Source organism: Manduca sexta, chromosome 24, assembly GCF_014839805.1.
Source record: "Manduca sexta isolate Smith_Timp_Sample1 chromosome 24, JHU_Msex_v1.0, whole genome shotgun sequence".
NCBI lineage: Eukaryota > Metazoa > Arthropoda > Insecta > Lepidoptera > Sphingidae > Manduca > Manduca sexta.
In genome coordinates, this window is record NC_051138.1 from 10,609,478 (window position 1) to 10,627,381 (window position 17,904).

Genomic DNA, 17,904 nt, shown 5'->3' on the forward strand with positions numbered 1-17,904 from the left:
AATGCTCATTTTATTGAAACCAAAATAAGTGTCGAAGATTACTGATAAGTGATTTACTAGATTTGTGTGATTACCTGTCAGATTATATAGTTTATATAACGTAGATTGAAGCTTATATCTTATATGAGATTAAAGAGTTTTTTCATTCTTTTTTTTTATTTCAAACCGAATTAATTTGTAAGCACTAAATATTTCATCTACATGTTGAGATTACAGTATTTCACATTTTTTGTTCTGTTTCTGATAACTTGACCTATGATATTTAAAAATAGTTGTACACAATAGCAAACAGTTATTTGTCTCCAAGTGTCTCTTTTGTTTTAGTTGTTAAAACACGGTCTATCGTTTATTTATTGGATTGAGAAATAAGTTTAATGGATTGCAGTGAAAATTTAATTACATTGTTATGAGTCATAGTATACCCACGTGGTATGATAGCATACGCACGCGGCTAGCGCATCAGCATGGCTAGCGGTCTTAGTTTCGATTTTAGAACTGGGTCTCGAATGGTCGTGTCATATATAATATTATAAAAGGTTATCACATCATGGAATAGACAGCAATCTTTACAGAGGACTTGATAAAAGTCGCAAGAAAGTCAATAAATAAACACACACCATCTACACTGGGTGAGTATTTGAGTATCTACGTTTCAAGGTCACTATAAGAAATTTTTTATTTCTTTTCCCTCTCATAAGTACCTAAATTTATTGTAAATTATGTTGTTTACCACTCAACCAGCCAGTAAATGATTTTCATTCTTTCTGGATATGGCCCGCATCTAGCATCTCAGCATAGCTCGCATCTAACAGGTTGATTTTAAAATCTTTAGGAGACCAATGTTTACCAATGCACACATTGTGGCCGATGATGATGATGATGATAAATTAGTAAATAATGGGAAGAGTAACATTCTCAAATGGCATGCAAATGTCTATACACGATTTAACGATTAAAAATAATTGATGCAGAAACACCTAATTAAAGTTATGCCGATGTTGCAATTTACTATCTAAATCTATAAACATAAACGCATGTTATACTTTAACAAAGTTCAAATAAGCACGTTTCACTCCAAAATAACTTTATTTACAACTAGCTTCCGCTCGCAGCTTCGCCCGCGTGGATTTCGGACTTCAAAAATGGAGGAGGTGCTCAATTTGTCGGGATGTTTTTTTAATGTATGGTGGTATGCAGGTGGTCCGATTGTCCGGTCAGGGTCTGATGATGGGATCCTGGTGAAATCGAAGGAAGCTTATAGCATGATTTAGTATTCACGCGTGATGGCTTATTATTAGCGTATTTCATGTATAACTTTGGTGTTTCTATACCGATTTCTATGATTCTTTTTATGGAATATTTAATAATGTTAACTTTTTTAATTAGGGATGACTGAGAGTGTTATAAACGTAAGAGTAGACAAATATAATGAGAAAGCTTCGAACTGCTAAGGTATCGGGAGTTACACGTGTTATTGTGAGTCAACCATAAAAGATAGACATATGCTGTCGTGGGATATTCTTTACATAATTTTAAGGAGAACATTTCCGTCATACATGATTTCTGTGTAGCTTTAACCATTAAGGTTGCACACGCGACGGAAGCTTAAAAAATGGAGTAACTTCTCCCGTTTTCCCAACATTTCCCTTCACTGCTCTGCTCCTATTAATTGTAGCGTGATGAAAAGTATACTATAACCAGCACAGGAGTATGACAAATAATTGTACCAAGTTTCGTTAAAATCCGTCGAGTAGTTTTTGTTTCTATAACGGTTATACAGACAGACAGACAGACAGACAGACAGACAGACAGACAGACAGACAAAAATTTTACTAATTGCATTTTTGGCATCAGTATCGATCCCTAATCACCCCCTGATATTTATTTTGGAAATATATTTCATGTACAGAATTGACCTCTCTACAGATTTATTATAAGTATAGATAGATTGATTCGACATGAGTACTCATATGTCTTTTAGTTAACTATTCGAAATACATTGTTTTGATACGCAATCATATTGAAAGTCACCGATCTAACCCCATCGGATTAGCAGGCTGAAGTGGCAGCGGGCAGAGCACATAGCTCGCAGAACTGATGGCCGATGGGGCACGAAGATACTGGAGTGGAGCTACGAACTGGCAAGTGCAGCATCGGACGTCCACCCACGAGGTGGACGGATAACCTAATAAAAGTTGCGAGAGGTCGCTGGATGTAGGCCGCCTCCAATAGGTCGATCTGGAAATCTTTGGGGGAAGCCCATGTTTAGCAATGGATATTTAAAGGAATATTTGGAATCATTGAGTCAATTTAGATATAACTTAGACATAAAAAAACTGCTCGATCTCCTTATTAGGTTAATGTAGATAATTTAGATAATACAAATGCCTTCGTACTCCTCATCAGGTGAATTAGGCCTATATTGACGCGACGCGCGGCTTGTATAGCGCGTAATAACCAATTTGCTGGCTCACTATTATAAAGTTCTATGTGCAAATTGAATTATACATATCACATAATTGTAAGTCTTTTTCAGTAAACATTTCCAATAATCCGGAAAGATAAATGTAGGCGGAATCACGAATTATTGTCTTCTAATTTTTAACGATATGATAAATTTCGATCTCGTTGCTGCAACATAAGTAAAAATTAACACAGGACCTTGTAATAGTGAGTGAAATATAACCATAAACACTCAACAGTATAGTTAATAGTAATAGAGGTCTTTGGTTATAATGCTCGCTTTATAAAACCAAGACAAAGTTTAATTAGTCTAGCGGCAGCATGCCTGGTTTCAATTCCCACGAGTAACAAAAAATTCGAAAAAAAAAACAAAACCACATCTGTCCGGGTTTGGAATTTTTACCCAACATGTCGTTAACTAAGCGCGCTATCATATAATGGCACGGACTCAAACTCGACCAAATATAGACTCCTTTTTGCGCTGCCTAACCCTTCATGGATAAAGGGGATATAATATGAAAACCACTATCACTAATTTAATAAATTACAATAATACTGGTTAAGCCTTCGGCCCCTGCGCCCTCAGGTATAAAATTGGCTCATCCTACTTTTTTAAAGTTTAATTCGGCATATCTTCTTTAAGGCGATACCTCAAGGTCCATTTTCATACATTTTGTTTCACCTTTAATCTGGGTAACTAAACAAGTATTGGCAAGTAAAGAATTTAAATTCACGTCTAGTTAGTGATTAATTCTCGCAGTTGAAAGAAAAACGTAAAAATAATTAATAATCATGGATATTTCGGCCTTTAAAATTTAATATGACGAAATTCTTTACTTGCCAATACTTGTTTAGTTACCCAGATTAAAGGTGAAACAAAATGTATGAAAATGGACCTTGAGGTATCGCCTTAAACAGCCCGTTAATGAATAATTTTCCATTTAATCCAGGAAAATAGGCCTTAACACAGTCATTGTGCATAAAACAGGTATAAAACAAACTTATAAAATATAAGTATAAATGACGACAATCCAACTTGTTTTCAATAAAAACTAGTTACTTAAACCAGAAATAATCCTGTTCAAGGTATCAAAATAAAACTATTTTTCGGATTTTGTCGCGGTTTTTTATATAATGATTTTCTCCCGACGTTCGAAGTCTGCAGCCTTCATAGTCAAGGACGTCTGAGGTGCTGGTCGGCTGGAAAGTCAAAGCTACAATATGTACCTACATTTTACTATTATACAAAATGTTGTCAAAAAATGTTAGTGTAAAACAGTGCGATATGATCCGAAACACAGTTTTACTTCGATTATTTCGATTTTCCATTACATTTCCGTAAACGTAAGGAATCATTATACTATTCTAGATATATCCAACTAATAATTTGTATTGTACAATCTTTGGATAAGGAAACCTTGAATTGAACCTCTGCGCTGAAGTTAAATCGAACCTGTATAAAAAAAATATGCCTATTGCCTGTGACATCAAAGCTGTGATTGTTGGTGGCCATTATTTGGAAAAATCTGAGATATCTTAGTGCACTAGGCAAACATGTAGTAACTTGTATGCGAGGTATAGATCAACTAATGAAAGCTGGCCCGTTCACAGTACTCATTTCGATAAAAACATGTTTCATATTATTATAATTGAAGGGTCAGTAAATACATAGATGTCAAAAAACATCACGATATATTTTTGACTTTGTTAATGCGTAGCATCATGAAAACCGACGTATGTTTACACAGAAACTAACACACGCACAGTGTGAATGTGTTGTACATGGAAGTTTCGTTATCCTATAGTTATCCGCCTATACCGATATTTTCTAGATTAACCGGGACACCTATTCTAAACTGGTGCCGTGTCCCCGTGTATCAGCACGGATGGTAACCGTAATATTTCCCGCACATTGCGGAAAAATGCGATCCCTATACCATCACTAGAGTTCAAACCTCGATAGGAGATGGCCATCTTTGCCTTCATAATATAAGAGTATCTCTTACGTGATAGACGCCTATTAACCACACTTTTTAACAACTAAACACTTTTGCCCGCAGCTCCCACGTGAAACAGTTTTTCCGGGATAAATATTTTCTCAATCAAAGTTTCCTGTTTCGAGTTACAAAACACGTTTAAGATACTAAATAAATAAAACAAACACTCATCAGGCTTTTATCCCCGAAGGGGTAAGGACGGATGCAAGCAATGTGTTCAGAATGTTCCAAAATACACGACACAACTCCGTGTCGTTTTATTGATATCGGTTGAAAGTCTAACACGTGACGACGTATGACGCATTGGACTCTCGATCAATCACAAACATAAAAATTAAAAGATATCGACTTGAGAGCCGCTTTTTTTGGGATATTCTGAGGGGGCTAGGAACTTTTCGCCACGTTTTCTGTCCCAAGATGTGGCAGGGGGCAAGCCAATCGCCATATCAAGACCAAATTCCAGAGTCCGCGCTCATACTGAACGGAAAAAGCTAGTATTACTTTGCTTGACCCAGGATTCTAATCTGGGGCGGGCGGCTAGGGGCCGTCCGCCCTTAGTGTACGTTGTGCAAATCTCGCACATTGTGGTGACCCCCGAGATGGACGGCAGCGTGGAAGGTAGGCCTCATGCTGCCGTTGACGCCGAGAGCGTCCTTTGGTTACGCGGGTGCTTCTGAGCCCCCCCATAGGAGACGAGCCGCAACAGGCGGCACCGCGCAGGGACGACTGCGGACGAAAACTTAAACATTTCAGTCAGAGGAAGCCCACAGTCGTCCCTAATGCGCCGAAGACGGCCACCGCGGAGTTTTAGTTGGTATGCCGTGCGTGTATATAGGTTAGGGACTCGGCCCGGCGGTCACCCGAAGGTCAAGATCAAATCCGGGTGGCTCAACGCCGGGCCGTAAGGCACGGTGACCCCAACATAACCGCTCAGTCCCCCCCCCCCCCCCGAAGTCTGGGAGGTAGTCATAAGGCACTTTCTCTGAGAAAACAAAAAAAAAAAAAAAAGGATTCTAATCTGGGACCTCAGGGCGACGTCTTAATGCGCACGCAATACAACTACGCCATTGGGGTAATTTTAACATACTATGTTGGTTTAATAAATATCACTTGTCAAAACATGTGATGTGTAAACCTGTTTCAGCCGGCCATGACGCATAATTAGATTTACAACTCAAACACGACACAAATTATGTACCAATTGTCTTATTATTATGTTTGTTTTTCCCGTTTTTTTTGAGTATAATATTTTGGCTTTTGTCAGCACAAAACTAATATTTTGACAACTTCATTATGTGATATTTTGCCTTTGATATCAAAACAAGTGGATATAAAGGCGTTTTTAAACCTGTAAAACTGGTTACTTCGACTTATAAAACAAAAATCCAGACTTATATTCAAAATAAAGACAGAGTAATAACTGAAATTAATGGCTATTTACCCTTCAACTGGAAATGTGCAAATTGTCACTTACGCTATTAGCAGTGTAACAACCTGAGTGCGTACTGCGTAGTACCTTTTTTTTTTGTTTTCGCGGAGAAAGTACCTTATTACTACCGCCCAGCCTTCGTGGGGGGCGACTGAGCGGTTATGCTGGGGTAACCGTGCCTTACGGCCCGGCGTTGAGCCGCCCGGATTTGATGACGACCTTCGGGCGACCGCCGGGCCGAGTCCCTAACCCTATATACAACTTAACCTATGCACGGCCTACCAGCTAAAACTCCGCGGTGGCCCTCTTCGGCGCATTAGGGACGGCTGCGGGCTTCCTCTGACGTTGAAGTGTCTAGTCTGCGACCGCAGCCGCCCCTGCGCGATGCCGTCTTGCGCCCCGTCTTCTATTGGGCTCAGAGGCCCCCGCGCACCGAAGGACGCCTTCGGCGTCTACGGCAGTGTGAGGCCAACAGCACACTGCCGTCCATCCCAGGGGTCAACCGAAAGATGTGCAAAAATGCACAAAAATGCACTAGGACGGACAGCCCCCTGCTGCCCGCCGACGACCCCCTTCGTGGCCCCTATTAGTCGCCTCTTACGACAGGTAGGGGATACCGTGGTGGAATTCTCCAAACGCCCCCATTCCACAGGGCGGAAGTGCGTAGTACCTTCTAACGGATTTAACCTAGGCGGGGTGGGACCACGCTAGTTACGCCTTACTCTTCGGCGATAAAGGTGTGTTTTACCACCACAAAAATATAATACCTAGTATATGATAATGAACTGAATTTTAAAGATTGGTTACTTCTTGCATTATATAATTAATTACTATCATAATTTCATATCGTCGACGAGGATATACTCCCAGGTGGTATCTATACTTCTATACTATTATATAAAGCTGAAAAGTTTGTTTGTTTGTTTGTTTGAACTCGCTAATCTTAGGAACTATCGGTCCAATCCGAAAAATTCTTTTTGCATTGGATAGCCCTTTGTTCGTGGAGTGCTATAGGCTATATATCATTACGCTATACCCAATAGGAGCGGATCAGTAATGGCTAATCTCAGGAACTACCGGTCCAAACTGAAAAATTCTTTTTGCGTTGGATAGCCCTTTGTTCGTGGAGCGCTTTAGGCTATATATCATCACGCTATACCCAATAGGAGCGGAGCAGTAATGGCTAATCTCAGGAACTACCGATTCGAACTGAAAATTTCTTTTTGTGTGGAATAGTCCTTTGTTTGTGGAGTGCTCAAAGTTATATATCATCACGCTATGACCAAAAGGAGCGGAGCAGTAATTAAACATGTTGCAAAAACGGGGAATATTATTAGTTTTGAGAGCTTCCGTTGCCTGCGCTGCGTAAACGGTTAAAGTTATGCAACAATGATGTATGACGGGATTGTTCCTCTTAAAAAGTTCTAAAAAATATATTATAAAACAAAGCCCCCCGCTGCATCTGTCTGGCTGAACGTGTTAAACTCAAAAACTACCCAACGTATTAAGATGAAATTTGGTATGGAGACAGTGTTAGACTCTGGGAACAACATAGGCTCTCGGGAAACTACTACTTTTATAACGGAAAACTTTAGCCTGAAAAACTTTATAACGCGGACGGAGCCGCGGGCAAAAGCTAGTATTTTATATCTACCAGAATAGCGACCAACGTACATACGATGTTGAAGTCCGCCATATTGGCCCACGTAAAGGTATCGCCTTCCGGAATCAGCCTGTGTATATCTGCTTCCAATAGGCCGGAATAATTATGTGGAATATCAAGGGATAATCATCTCTCGTCAGTCGACATTATTTTGAATCTCACTCCATTTCAGGTGCAGGGGGTCACTTCGCCGTGCCGAGTAATAAAAACATATCACGCAACACTACAAACACGCGTGTCTTTAGTAAAATTGAACGTAAATTGGTATAATTATACCAATGTATGTGCGACATACATTTATCGGTCGTCACCGTCATTATATTCGTTTAAACCAGTTTTCTCGAACAATCCCCATGTTGACAAATGTTTCCTAGTAAGTGTACAATAAAGGTGAAACTATGTTCAGCTCTTAGCTCTTAGCTTAGCTGGCCCCATATCACCAAATATTGTTCATGTCAAATCGTATGACAAAGTGTAGATTAGCAAATTTATTGGCGCAAGAATTTTCACGCTATTGGCTTTATTTCTATCGTATATATCAGCTTTATTTCCGCCACGCAGGGCATGCTTTAAAATTTGCAGAACGGTGCTTCTGCAAATTTTATACACGATAAAAATTGCTTGCAAAAACTATTTTTACTAGTTTTCTTGATAATCCAAACGTTACTTATGCGATAAAAGAAATCAGTCAGCAGTGTTACGCAGCAAAACAGCAAGCGGCTTCTTGAAACTCTACTGCCACCCGATACTCTATAATATGGACGGCATAGCACCTCCCATCAGTGTAGGGCAGTCACCATGTCGCAACGGAATTAATAAATTAAAAAAGCCTGCCTAGGTGCAAGACGGCTTCAAGGGCGCCGACGACGTCCTTCAAACGCAATCAAAACACCCAGTCAACCTAATTTAGTCATCAACCGCGTTACTCTACATACAAAACTGCGCATTGAAGAGGCCTAAAAAGGCACGTATCAAGAAGTCTTTTTTCGGCTTCTTTAAAAAATGTCGTGCGCGCAAGCCCTTCACATACAGTGTGATATTTGACACTTTAAATCGTTTGAAGCTTTAATGATGAGTTATAAAAGGTTAATGAACCAGCCTAAAAAAATATGTTTTTTTTTACCTACGTAAGTACATGTTTTTGTATAAGTAACCTTTTTGGAGTGTACTGGAAAAAAAAATGATATTTACAAAGCACCCGACTATCCAACTCCAAATATAAGGAGTACATTACCAATTTCAAAATAACAAAGCATTTGACCGTGAACAGTTTTAATAAGCAAATTGTTTATAATACGATAATAGAACTCTAATTTCAAAATCACTGTATTATCCCATAATAGACGTCCTGGCTCGCACGTACGATGCGGTACACAAAAACTTACACTTAGATTCAACAGTTATAGAAAACATAGTCTATATACTACGACTGTACTAAAATCACAATTATATGCGAACGCTTTATATATATGGACGCAATATAACGTATACTATATAATGTATTACCCGCGACTTCGCCCGCGTGGAAACCCCTTGCCGTTACAAAATGTCCCTACAACACTTTGGAGATACCAGTACCAATTATTGAAAACTACCATTATTTCAAAAAAGTAAAAGTGGTAAAAAAGTAGTCTACCTTAATTCAGGACATGCTCTATCTGAATGCGAAATTTCATCCAAATTTGAGTAATAGTTTCTGCGTTTGTTTCAATAAAACATACAAATAACAAAAAAATTGCACACAATTTCACGTTTTTAATATTAGTAAAATAAGATAAGATTACATAGTGGGTGTTTTTGATTCTTATCCAAGCCAGGCAAATCAGCCCAGTTGGTAGTAACTGACAGTGCAATCGAATAAGGATTTTTGATGAAATTAATATTATAGTATAGTATAGTATAAGTCAGACTAGACTGTCTTTTCTTGAGACGCAAGTTTGGCCAAGTTTACTAGGTGTGCATATAATATAATATACACTAACAAAGTCTACAAGTAAACAATGGCAGCTGCCCATTGTTACATCGAGGCACAATATCAAACATGTAAAATACAAAAGAACACTAAGCCAGATTGAGAGATATCGTATACTGAGAAATGCCATCCATGTGTGGAATTGCAATTTGTCAAAAAAATCTCGAAAAAACGATTTGTATATCACGAAAAGTGTCAGATAAGATATTTATCGGGAACAGATCACATCGTGTCAAAAATGATTTACACTACATTTATATGTCTATTGTACTGATAATAATTTACGTAATGATAATCTGGCCAACACGTGACATGCGTCGAAGTACCCGTTTATACGTAATATTTTTATTTCTTGCCTGTAAATACTAGGGAATAATATAAACGAAAAAAATTACGTTAGAGAATACATATCGAAAAAAAAAGTATCTTTGTAATATTTATTTGCAAGACCATTTAATTATATGCAAGTAATCTTAATGCGTATGCTAAATATGCTGCCAATGGTATTATAGTTATATGCTTAAAATACTCAAGGAATGTTTAAAACTATTTTGTTTTGAATGGAAATAATTTCTTAAAATATTTGATCGCATATTTAAAAATAAAAACAAGACAAAGACTATATGTTTTTGTGGTTATTTTTCATCTCTATATGAGATGTGACTAGACGGATGACCAGGCTTCGGATGATGAAAGGTAAAAGACACTCTCATACTCATTAAGATCGAAGTAAACGACCTCAATAATTTAATCCATATAGTAACGGCGCACAAGTTACGGGCAGGCATAAGTGTAAATTTACAAATAATTTCTTTAATAAATAAAATTTTAAACGTTTTTAAAATTATAAGCTACCACAGTGTTCCTTATTAAGTTGTCTATTTGCAACATAACGTTTAATAAAGAAAATCTGGGCTTCTTTAAAAGAAATACCGTTTAGACTAGATGAGTAGCGAATCCTTCAAACTCGCGCAAAATCCGTATATGTAAACTACACTGTTAGCCAACCAAAAATATTTCCTAATGCACGCCAAAGTGCCAGTTATGCAACTCGTTATATAAATATGGTCACAATATTTTACTTTAGACGTGACATAGCATCACAAGGTGTTATTGCCAAATGTCTGAGAACGAAAACAATTTCAAATTATTAATAATTATAAACGAGAGCAAATTTTATAGTATAAAAGACTACCGATGACACCTATCACTTAGGAACAGCTACCTATATACCACGAAACTTTCAATTGATAAACGGTTCCCGGTAGCCCTTTGAGAGCTACTTCAATGAACATGAAATAAAGTATGTATTTTGTTAGTTATTTTTGACATAGCTATGTACGACTTGTATTCATTGTATATAGACAGAAAATTCATTCTTAGCCGCAATATTCCTTTTAATCGTTAAAAAAATATTTTTTTAGATATAACAAAAAACACTTTATATGCCCTGGATAACATTTACATATTATCACAACATTAGTAAAAAATTGGTTTTACTAAACGTATGGGCACTCCTTACATCGTTTGAAGACACAGGCGTAGCCAAACTATGTACTAAATAATATTAAAAATATTAAATATATTATGTATATTATAAAAACTTTGTACAATACAACATAATATCATTATTACTAGATCCAAAAAATATAAGAAATCTTGGTACATTAAAAACCATTGTTGAATATTTTTCCCATGAACTGCGGAAATTGTTTAAGCCGAATATAAATTATAATTATTAATTTGTTATTGTTAATTTAATAGTTTTGGTTCCACTATAATATAATTATCGTAAAATATCATATATTTTTTACAGTATAGCCCTCGCAACATAAGTACTACCTACGCCTATTTCGAAAATACAGGGATACGTTAGTATTAACTTTACTTCTTGTTTAAATATTTTATGACGTTTCTGTGTCTATTTCTTCTTTTATGGCTGCCAGTTGCCACCGTTTATTTATCGGTGATTTTGATAATGTCGAGTAACAAAAGCAAATCTTGTCTATTTATTAATTTTAATAGTGTTTTTTATTGCTTTTAATTGACGAGACGAGCTTGCCGTTCGCCTAAAGGGAAGCGATACGACCACCTATAGACAGTAGAAACACCATCCAAAACCTTGAATTACAAAGTAATGTTTGGTATTTCACTACGCTCGCCATCCTGAGACATGAGATGGTAAGTCTTATTATATCCAGTAGTTACACTGGCTACAATTTCCTTCAAACCGGAACACAACAGTGACTCCACACTGTTGCTCAGCCGCAGAAGTAGACATTACGGAGGTACCTACCCAGACCGATTTTCACATATGAGAGACCTACCACCCATACAGTATTAACAGTATCGTGTTACGTCATACGAGACAATATAATGTCAAGGGTATGATTTAAAAAAATGGGCTCAATCACATAAAAAACAAAAGAAAAGAGAAGAATTTCCGCATTTGCCATGGCCGCATAGAAACAGTGCAGAAGTCCGCAGCAGATGAGACTCCTGACTCACCACTCACGTGGCTAAAGACGTACGCCTTACTGGAGAAACACTACCAATCCAGTATATTACTGTGTTCGTTAGATATATTTATTAGTCAACATAGTTAATACTTTTAAAAGTAATGGAATCCATTAGACCCACTTAATTGTAAAATCTCTATAAAATTTATATCGTGTTAAAAATAAAAAAAACGGTTATTATATTACAACATTATACAACATATTATAAAATTTAGTTATAAATGAAATAACAAAAAACCATAGTCTTGTTTTGCACTACAATTCAAAATAATACCAAAAACACGGATAGTGGGCCTTTTAGGAACCGGGCTTTATTTCGGTCAAACTACCGTACAAGTTAATTCAGAAATCGCGTTACGGTAGAGTTAGCAGGTAATCCGATACTAAACCCGCCTGGTACAGCGTGCAAGTAGAACAGAAAGTATACCTATATAGCTTATAATTAACTAGATGTCGCTCGCATCTACGTCCACGTGGAAAACTTTTCCCGCTACAAAAGTCTCTAAATTAATTACCATGACGGCATATATATCGACGCTTGAAAGGCAATCATATTTAAGCGACAATTATACCGAAAATGTATTCTATAAATATTAAGAAATGGCATATTTTTCTGCGTCATTTGATATAGGTTTTTTAGGTCCAGGACAATTTCAATATCATTAGACTATAGCTTTATAAAATAAAAAGTTACTTTTTTATGATTTTACATATTAAAATCGAAACTTTAAATCATTCTACTCAAAAATTTACTGATTGTCGCTTAGATATTATTGCCTTTCAAGCGTCGATATCGATGGCAACACAATTTAAAAAAATGCATTAAGAATTAAAATCCTTTCTACCATACCAAATTACCGGGATGAAAGCCTGTTTATTAAACCTGAACTTCGACAACCCGTGCGCCAAATTTCATCTAAATCCATTCAGCAGTTTCTGCGTTTACTTCTAACAAACATGCAATCATTTTTATAAATAGTATTAAAAGATTTTGTTCAGGTATGTTTTAGTACATTACTGCATAAAACTAGGTATAGAACAAGTGCTAAGTACTTTCGCGTGTAACTACGTTAGAAGATCACATATCCTGCAAAACAAAACAGACAAAATTACACAATTATTCAAATTCACGAGTTACGTCATTTAAGAGCGTTTACGCATCCGCGCGCCGTATGTCTCAAAAACAGCACTTTTCGAAGGAGATAATATCCATCAAAACATTATTTTAAAAACATATGAATTAGTAATTATTATAGAAAATTTTGTTGTCTAAAAAGTTAGTAGAGAAAATTTTTAGATTTATTGAGTATTTGTAAATTGTTTAATGATTACTGAACAGAGGTTTTCAAATTTGCGCTTCGAACGTCTATTTCGAAGCTCAAAATATCTTAAACCACTAAGGAACATAACAATATGTTATTTTTATCTAACTAAAAGATCCTGAAGAAAAAAGTTAGTAGAGAAAAAATATCTTTTTATGTTTAATTCATGAGAAATAAAAATTCAAAGAATTCGAAAATTTCAGAAATGTTGGTCATTTAAATGATTTTTTTTTATCACTATTATCTTACTTAATTGAATATAATATTGAATTACTATAATAGAAGAACATCTCATTAAAAACATACAATTTAACAGTGTCCCCTTAGGTATAAATAGAGGTGCAAGTAATGCCCCTATGGTAGGCTGGGCTTATTTTTGTAGTTTGCTTGAGGGTTAAACTATTGCCATGTCGACGGTGGAAATTTTTAATGTCATAAGGATCATTTTGTATTTCCCATGGAACTGGAAATTCTATTCTCTATATATCTGAATGTTTAATATTTTGATATCTTTTAAAATGAGGGAGCAACGGACTAAAACTGGTTTTACAGTAAATGATAAAAATATAAAACTAAATCATAGCCATTAATCAAGTAATTCAATCACACTTTACAACTTTATTCTATATTACACTACATGCATGAATTTTAAAATAATCTATTTAATAAACATCTAGATAGGATAACAAAGAATTACTGAAATATTAATTTTAGTTTTTTTGGTTTTCTTGGGAACGTAGCCATGATGTTATTTTAAAATTGTTAACGTTAATAGAAAACACAAAAATGTATAGGAATGACATTATATCCAACAGACAGACTTAATGCTAAGATAGATCATTCCTATATATATTTTTGTTTTCTCGTAGCGTAAATGATTATAGTAAGACGTAAACAGGCTACCGCCCCTGGTAGGTTCACGTTTGTTCATTACGACATTTGAAATTTCCACTTTCAACATCGGATAGAAATCAACGATATTCAAAACCACTTTTAATTTTTTTTATTGCCCTACCTAGATTTCGAATTTAAGACCAGCTTTCTGTTCACTGCCAGTAGGCAGGTAAAGCAATTCCAAATTTCTCTAATATCTTGGTGAATAGAATCTTATTGCAAAATATATTATGATCTTAGGTGTATTTCAATGTTTCAATGCACCGTTAAAATTCTGACGGTGCTATGAGAAATATTGTCAAACAAGAATATATTTACTCGATGTCAGACTGTAACTACAATAGGAAATTATGAAGGAGGCCCACCCATGGATTGAAGCAGCCCAGAAAAATAAACAAATTATATCTGAATATCTAGTTAAAATAGAGTAAAACATCTAGCAGTTGGCTAGATGTTTTACTCTATTTTAACAAGATAGGTGCTCATATAATCCTACTCTGACTAATATTAAAAATTCAAATCTATATACTATTATATAAAGCTGAAGAGTTTGTTTGTTTGTTTGTTTGTTTGAACGCGCTAATCTCAGGAACTACCGGTCCAAACCGAAAAATTCTTTTTGTGTTGGATAGCCCTTTGTTCGTGGAGTGCTATAGGCTATATATCATCACGCTATACCCAATAGGAGCGGAGCAGTAATGGCTCATCTCAGGAAATACCGGTCCAAACTGAAAAAATCTTTTTGCGTTGGATAGCCCTTTGTTCGTGGAGTGCTATAGACTATATATCATCACGCTATACCCAATAGGAGCGGAGCAGTAATAGCTAATCTCAGGAACTACCGATTCAAACTGAAAAATTCTTTTTGCGTTGGATAGCTCTTTGTTCGTGGAGTGCTATAGGCTATATATCATCACGCTATACTCAATAGGAGCGGAGCAGTAATAGCTAATCTCAGGAACTACCGGTCCAAACCGAAAAAATCTTTTTGTATTGGATAGCCCTTTGTTCGTGGAGTGCTATAGGCTATATATCATCACGCTATACCCAATAGGAGCGGAGCAGTAATGGCTAATCTCAGGAACTACCGGTCCAAACTGATTTTTTTTTTTGCGTTGGATAGCCCTTTGTTCGTGGAGTGCTATAGGCTATATATCATCACGCTATACCCAATAAAAGCGGAGCAGTAATGGCTCATCTCAGGAAATACCGGTCCAAACTGAAAAAATATTTTTGCGTTGGATAGCCCTTTGTTTGTGGAGTACTATAGGCTATATATCATCACGCTATACCCAATAGGAGCGGAGCAGTAATGGCTAATCTCAGGAACTACCAATTCAAACTGAAAAAATCTTTTTGCGTTGGATAGCTCTTTGTTCGTGGAGTGCTAAAGGCTATATATCATCACGCTATACCCAATAGGAGCGGAGCAGTAATGGCTAATCTCAGGAACTACCGGTCCAAACTGATTTTTTTTTTGCGTTGGATAGGCCTTTGTTCGTGGAGTGCTATAGGCTATATATCATCACGCTATATTCAATAGGAGTGGAGCAGTAATGGCTAATCTCAGGAACTACCGATTCGAACTGAAAAATTCTTTTTGTGTTGAGTAGTCCTTTGTTTGTGGAGTGCTCAAAATCATATATCATCACGCTATGACCGATAGGAGCGGAGCAATAATGGCTAATCTACGGAACTATCGGTTTCAACTAAAAAATTCGTTTTGTGTTGGATAGCTCTTTATTTGTGGACCGCTATAAGCTATATATCATCACGCTATGACCAATAGGAGCGGAGCAGTAATGGCTAATCTCAGGAACTACCGGTTTGAACTGAAAAAATCTTTTTGTTGGATAGCCCTTTGTTCCTGGAGTGCTATAGGTTATATATCATCACGCTACGACCAATAGGAGCGAAGCAGTAATGAAACATGTTGCAAAAACGGGGAAAATTATTAGTTTTGAGAGCTTCCGTTGCCTGCGCTGCGTAAACGGTTAAAGTTATGCAACAATGATGTATGACGGGATTGTTCCACTTAAAAAGTTCTAAAAAATATATTATAAAACAAAGTCCCCGCTGCATCTGTCTGTCTGAACGTGTTAAACTCAAAAACTACCCAACGTATTAAGATGAAATTTGGTATGGAGACAGTTTGTTTGGGAAGAACATAGGCTCCCGGGAAACTTCTACTTTTATAACGGAAAACTTTAGCCTGAAAAACTTTATAACGCGGGCGGAGCCGCGGGCAAAAGCTAGTGTTTGAATATTTGTCGCAACTAAACGCATTAATCGCTTAATGAATTTGGATGAAATTTGGCACACGGATAGACCGCGCTCTGGATTAACATATTGGCTACTTTCTATATCGGCAATTTTCTCCCGGAAGCAATATAATTTTTTTATCTGTTTTTTTTTTAAATAGGTGGCGCTGATATCGTACTGACTTACATGACGCTACAGAGACTTTATAAAGACTTATAGCAGAAGAGATTTTTCACGCGGATGAACGCGCCACGTAGTCAAATACTATTTGCGACAGGGATCCTATCTCGACTAAAACAACGTATACACTATGATAATCACAGTGATACATCATAAGTGTACAATCATCAACATGATTGTTATAACTGTCTATTCTATCTATCCGAAAAATAATATAATTCATTTTGTGAAGACGACAAATAAGATAAAATTTCGATTCTATCTGTACGTATTCTCTCCCAATTTATGATAACGCATCTACTTGTGTTTATCTTATCCTTTGTTATGAATATGATCATTATCCTATCACAAGAAATAAGTATATCATTCACACGTCTGAGTGGTCAGTGGCAGCGGATTAGGCCGTGAACCGTAAGATCTAGCTTCGATTCGCAGGGTTGGCATTATGTATATTTATTTAATAAATACAGTAATCCTGACTTTCGTGGAATTGGGGTTTATTTAATGTCATAACAAGCCGGAAAGTACTCTTGGCAATAAAACTGAATATGTAAAAAATTCTATATCCAAAAAACTAGTGACGAAGGGTCCACATAACCCGATTTCTCGCGACTTCCTTTTATGTAAAATTTATACAAAATCTAATTATCATTAGAACGATTTTTAGACCGTATTCATGGATATTAACTTTATGTTGTTTCGAGTTTTCTTTCAGAAAAAAATACTTTTTACCACTACAAAAAACACATTTAAGTATCCAGAATACGGAATTTACGTCCTATGTGGCGATTAGCTCGTCTATCACATCATAGGACGGAAAATTAACTTTGTCAAAAAATAGACACACTACATTCATAAAGCAGGGGAATTCGGAACATTAGTGTAATACAATAAAAACTGATTGGTAAAAAGACAATAAAATTATTCGATTTAATAATTTTGCTATGCATGCCTACCTATAATAAAAAATTTATTAACTATTATTACATTGAAATAAATTAAACACAAGAAAAAAATGGCAAGAAAAAAAAACATACCTGTTTAAGAAAAGCCTGTGATAACTGCATGATAAACGGCAAACACAGATTACAAACACGATTGATGTCCGTTCATAGAGTTCGCTGACAATGACAGCGCGCGGCGCGTCTTGACCGCCGGCTCTTACTGCACTACGATCGGATTCTGATCACCTGTTTTGATTGC

General features: G+C 36.4%; 1 protein-coding gene across 1 annotated transcript in view; it reads right to left on the minus strand.

The window, feature by feature from the left end:
* LOC115447665 (facilitated trehalose transporter Tret1) overlaps positions 1-17,904 on the minus strand; it is a 49,613-nt gene extending 31,709 nt beyond the window's left edge. Inside the window, exon 1 of the mRNA XM_030174842.2 lies at positions 17,739-17,904. Coding sequence (XP_030030702.1) covers positions 17,739-17,768 — 30 coding nt within the window. The 5' untranslated portion in view covers positions 17,769-17,904. The remainder of the gene's footprint in view (positions 1-17,738) is intronic.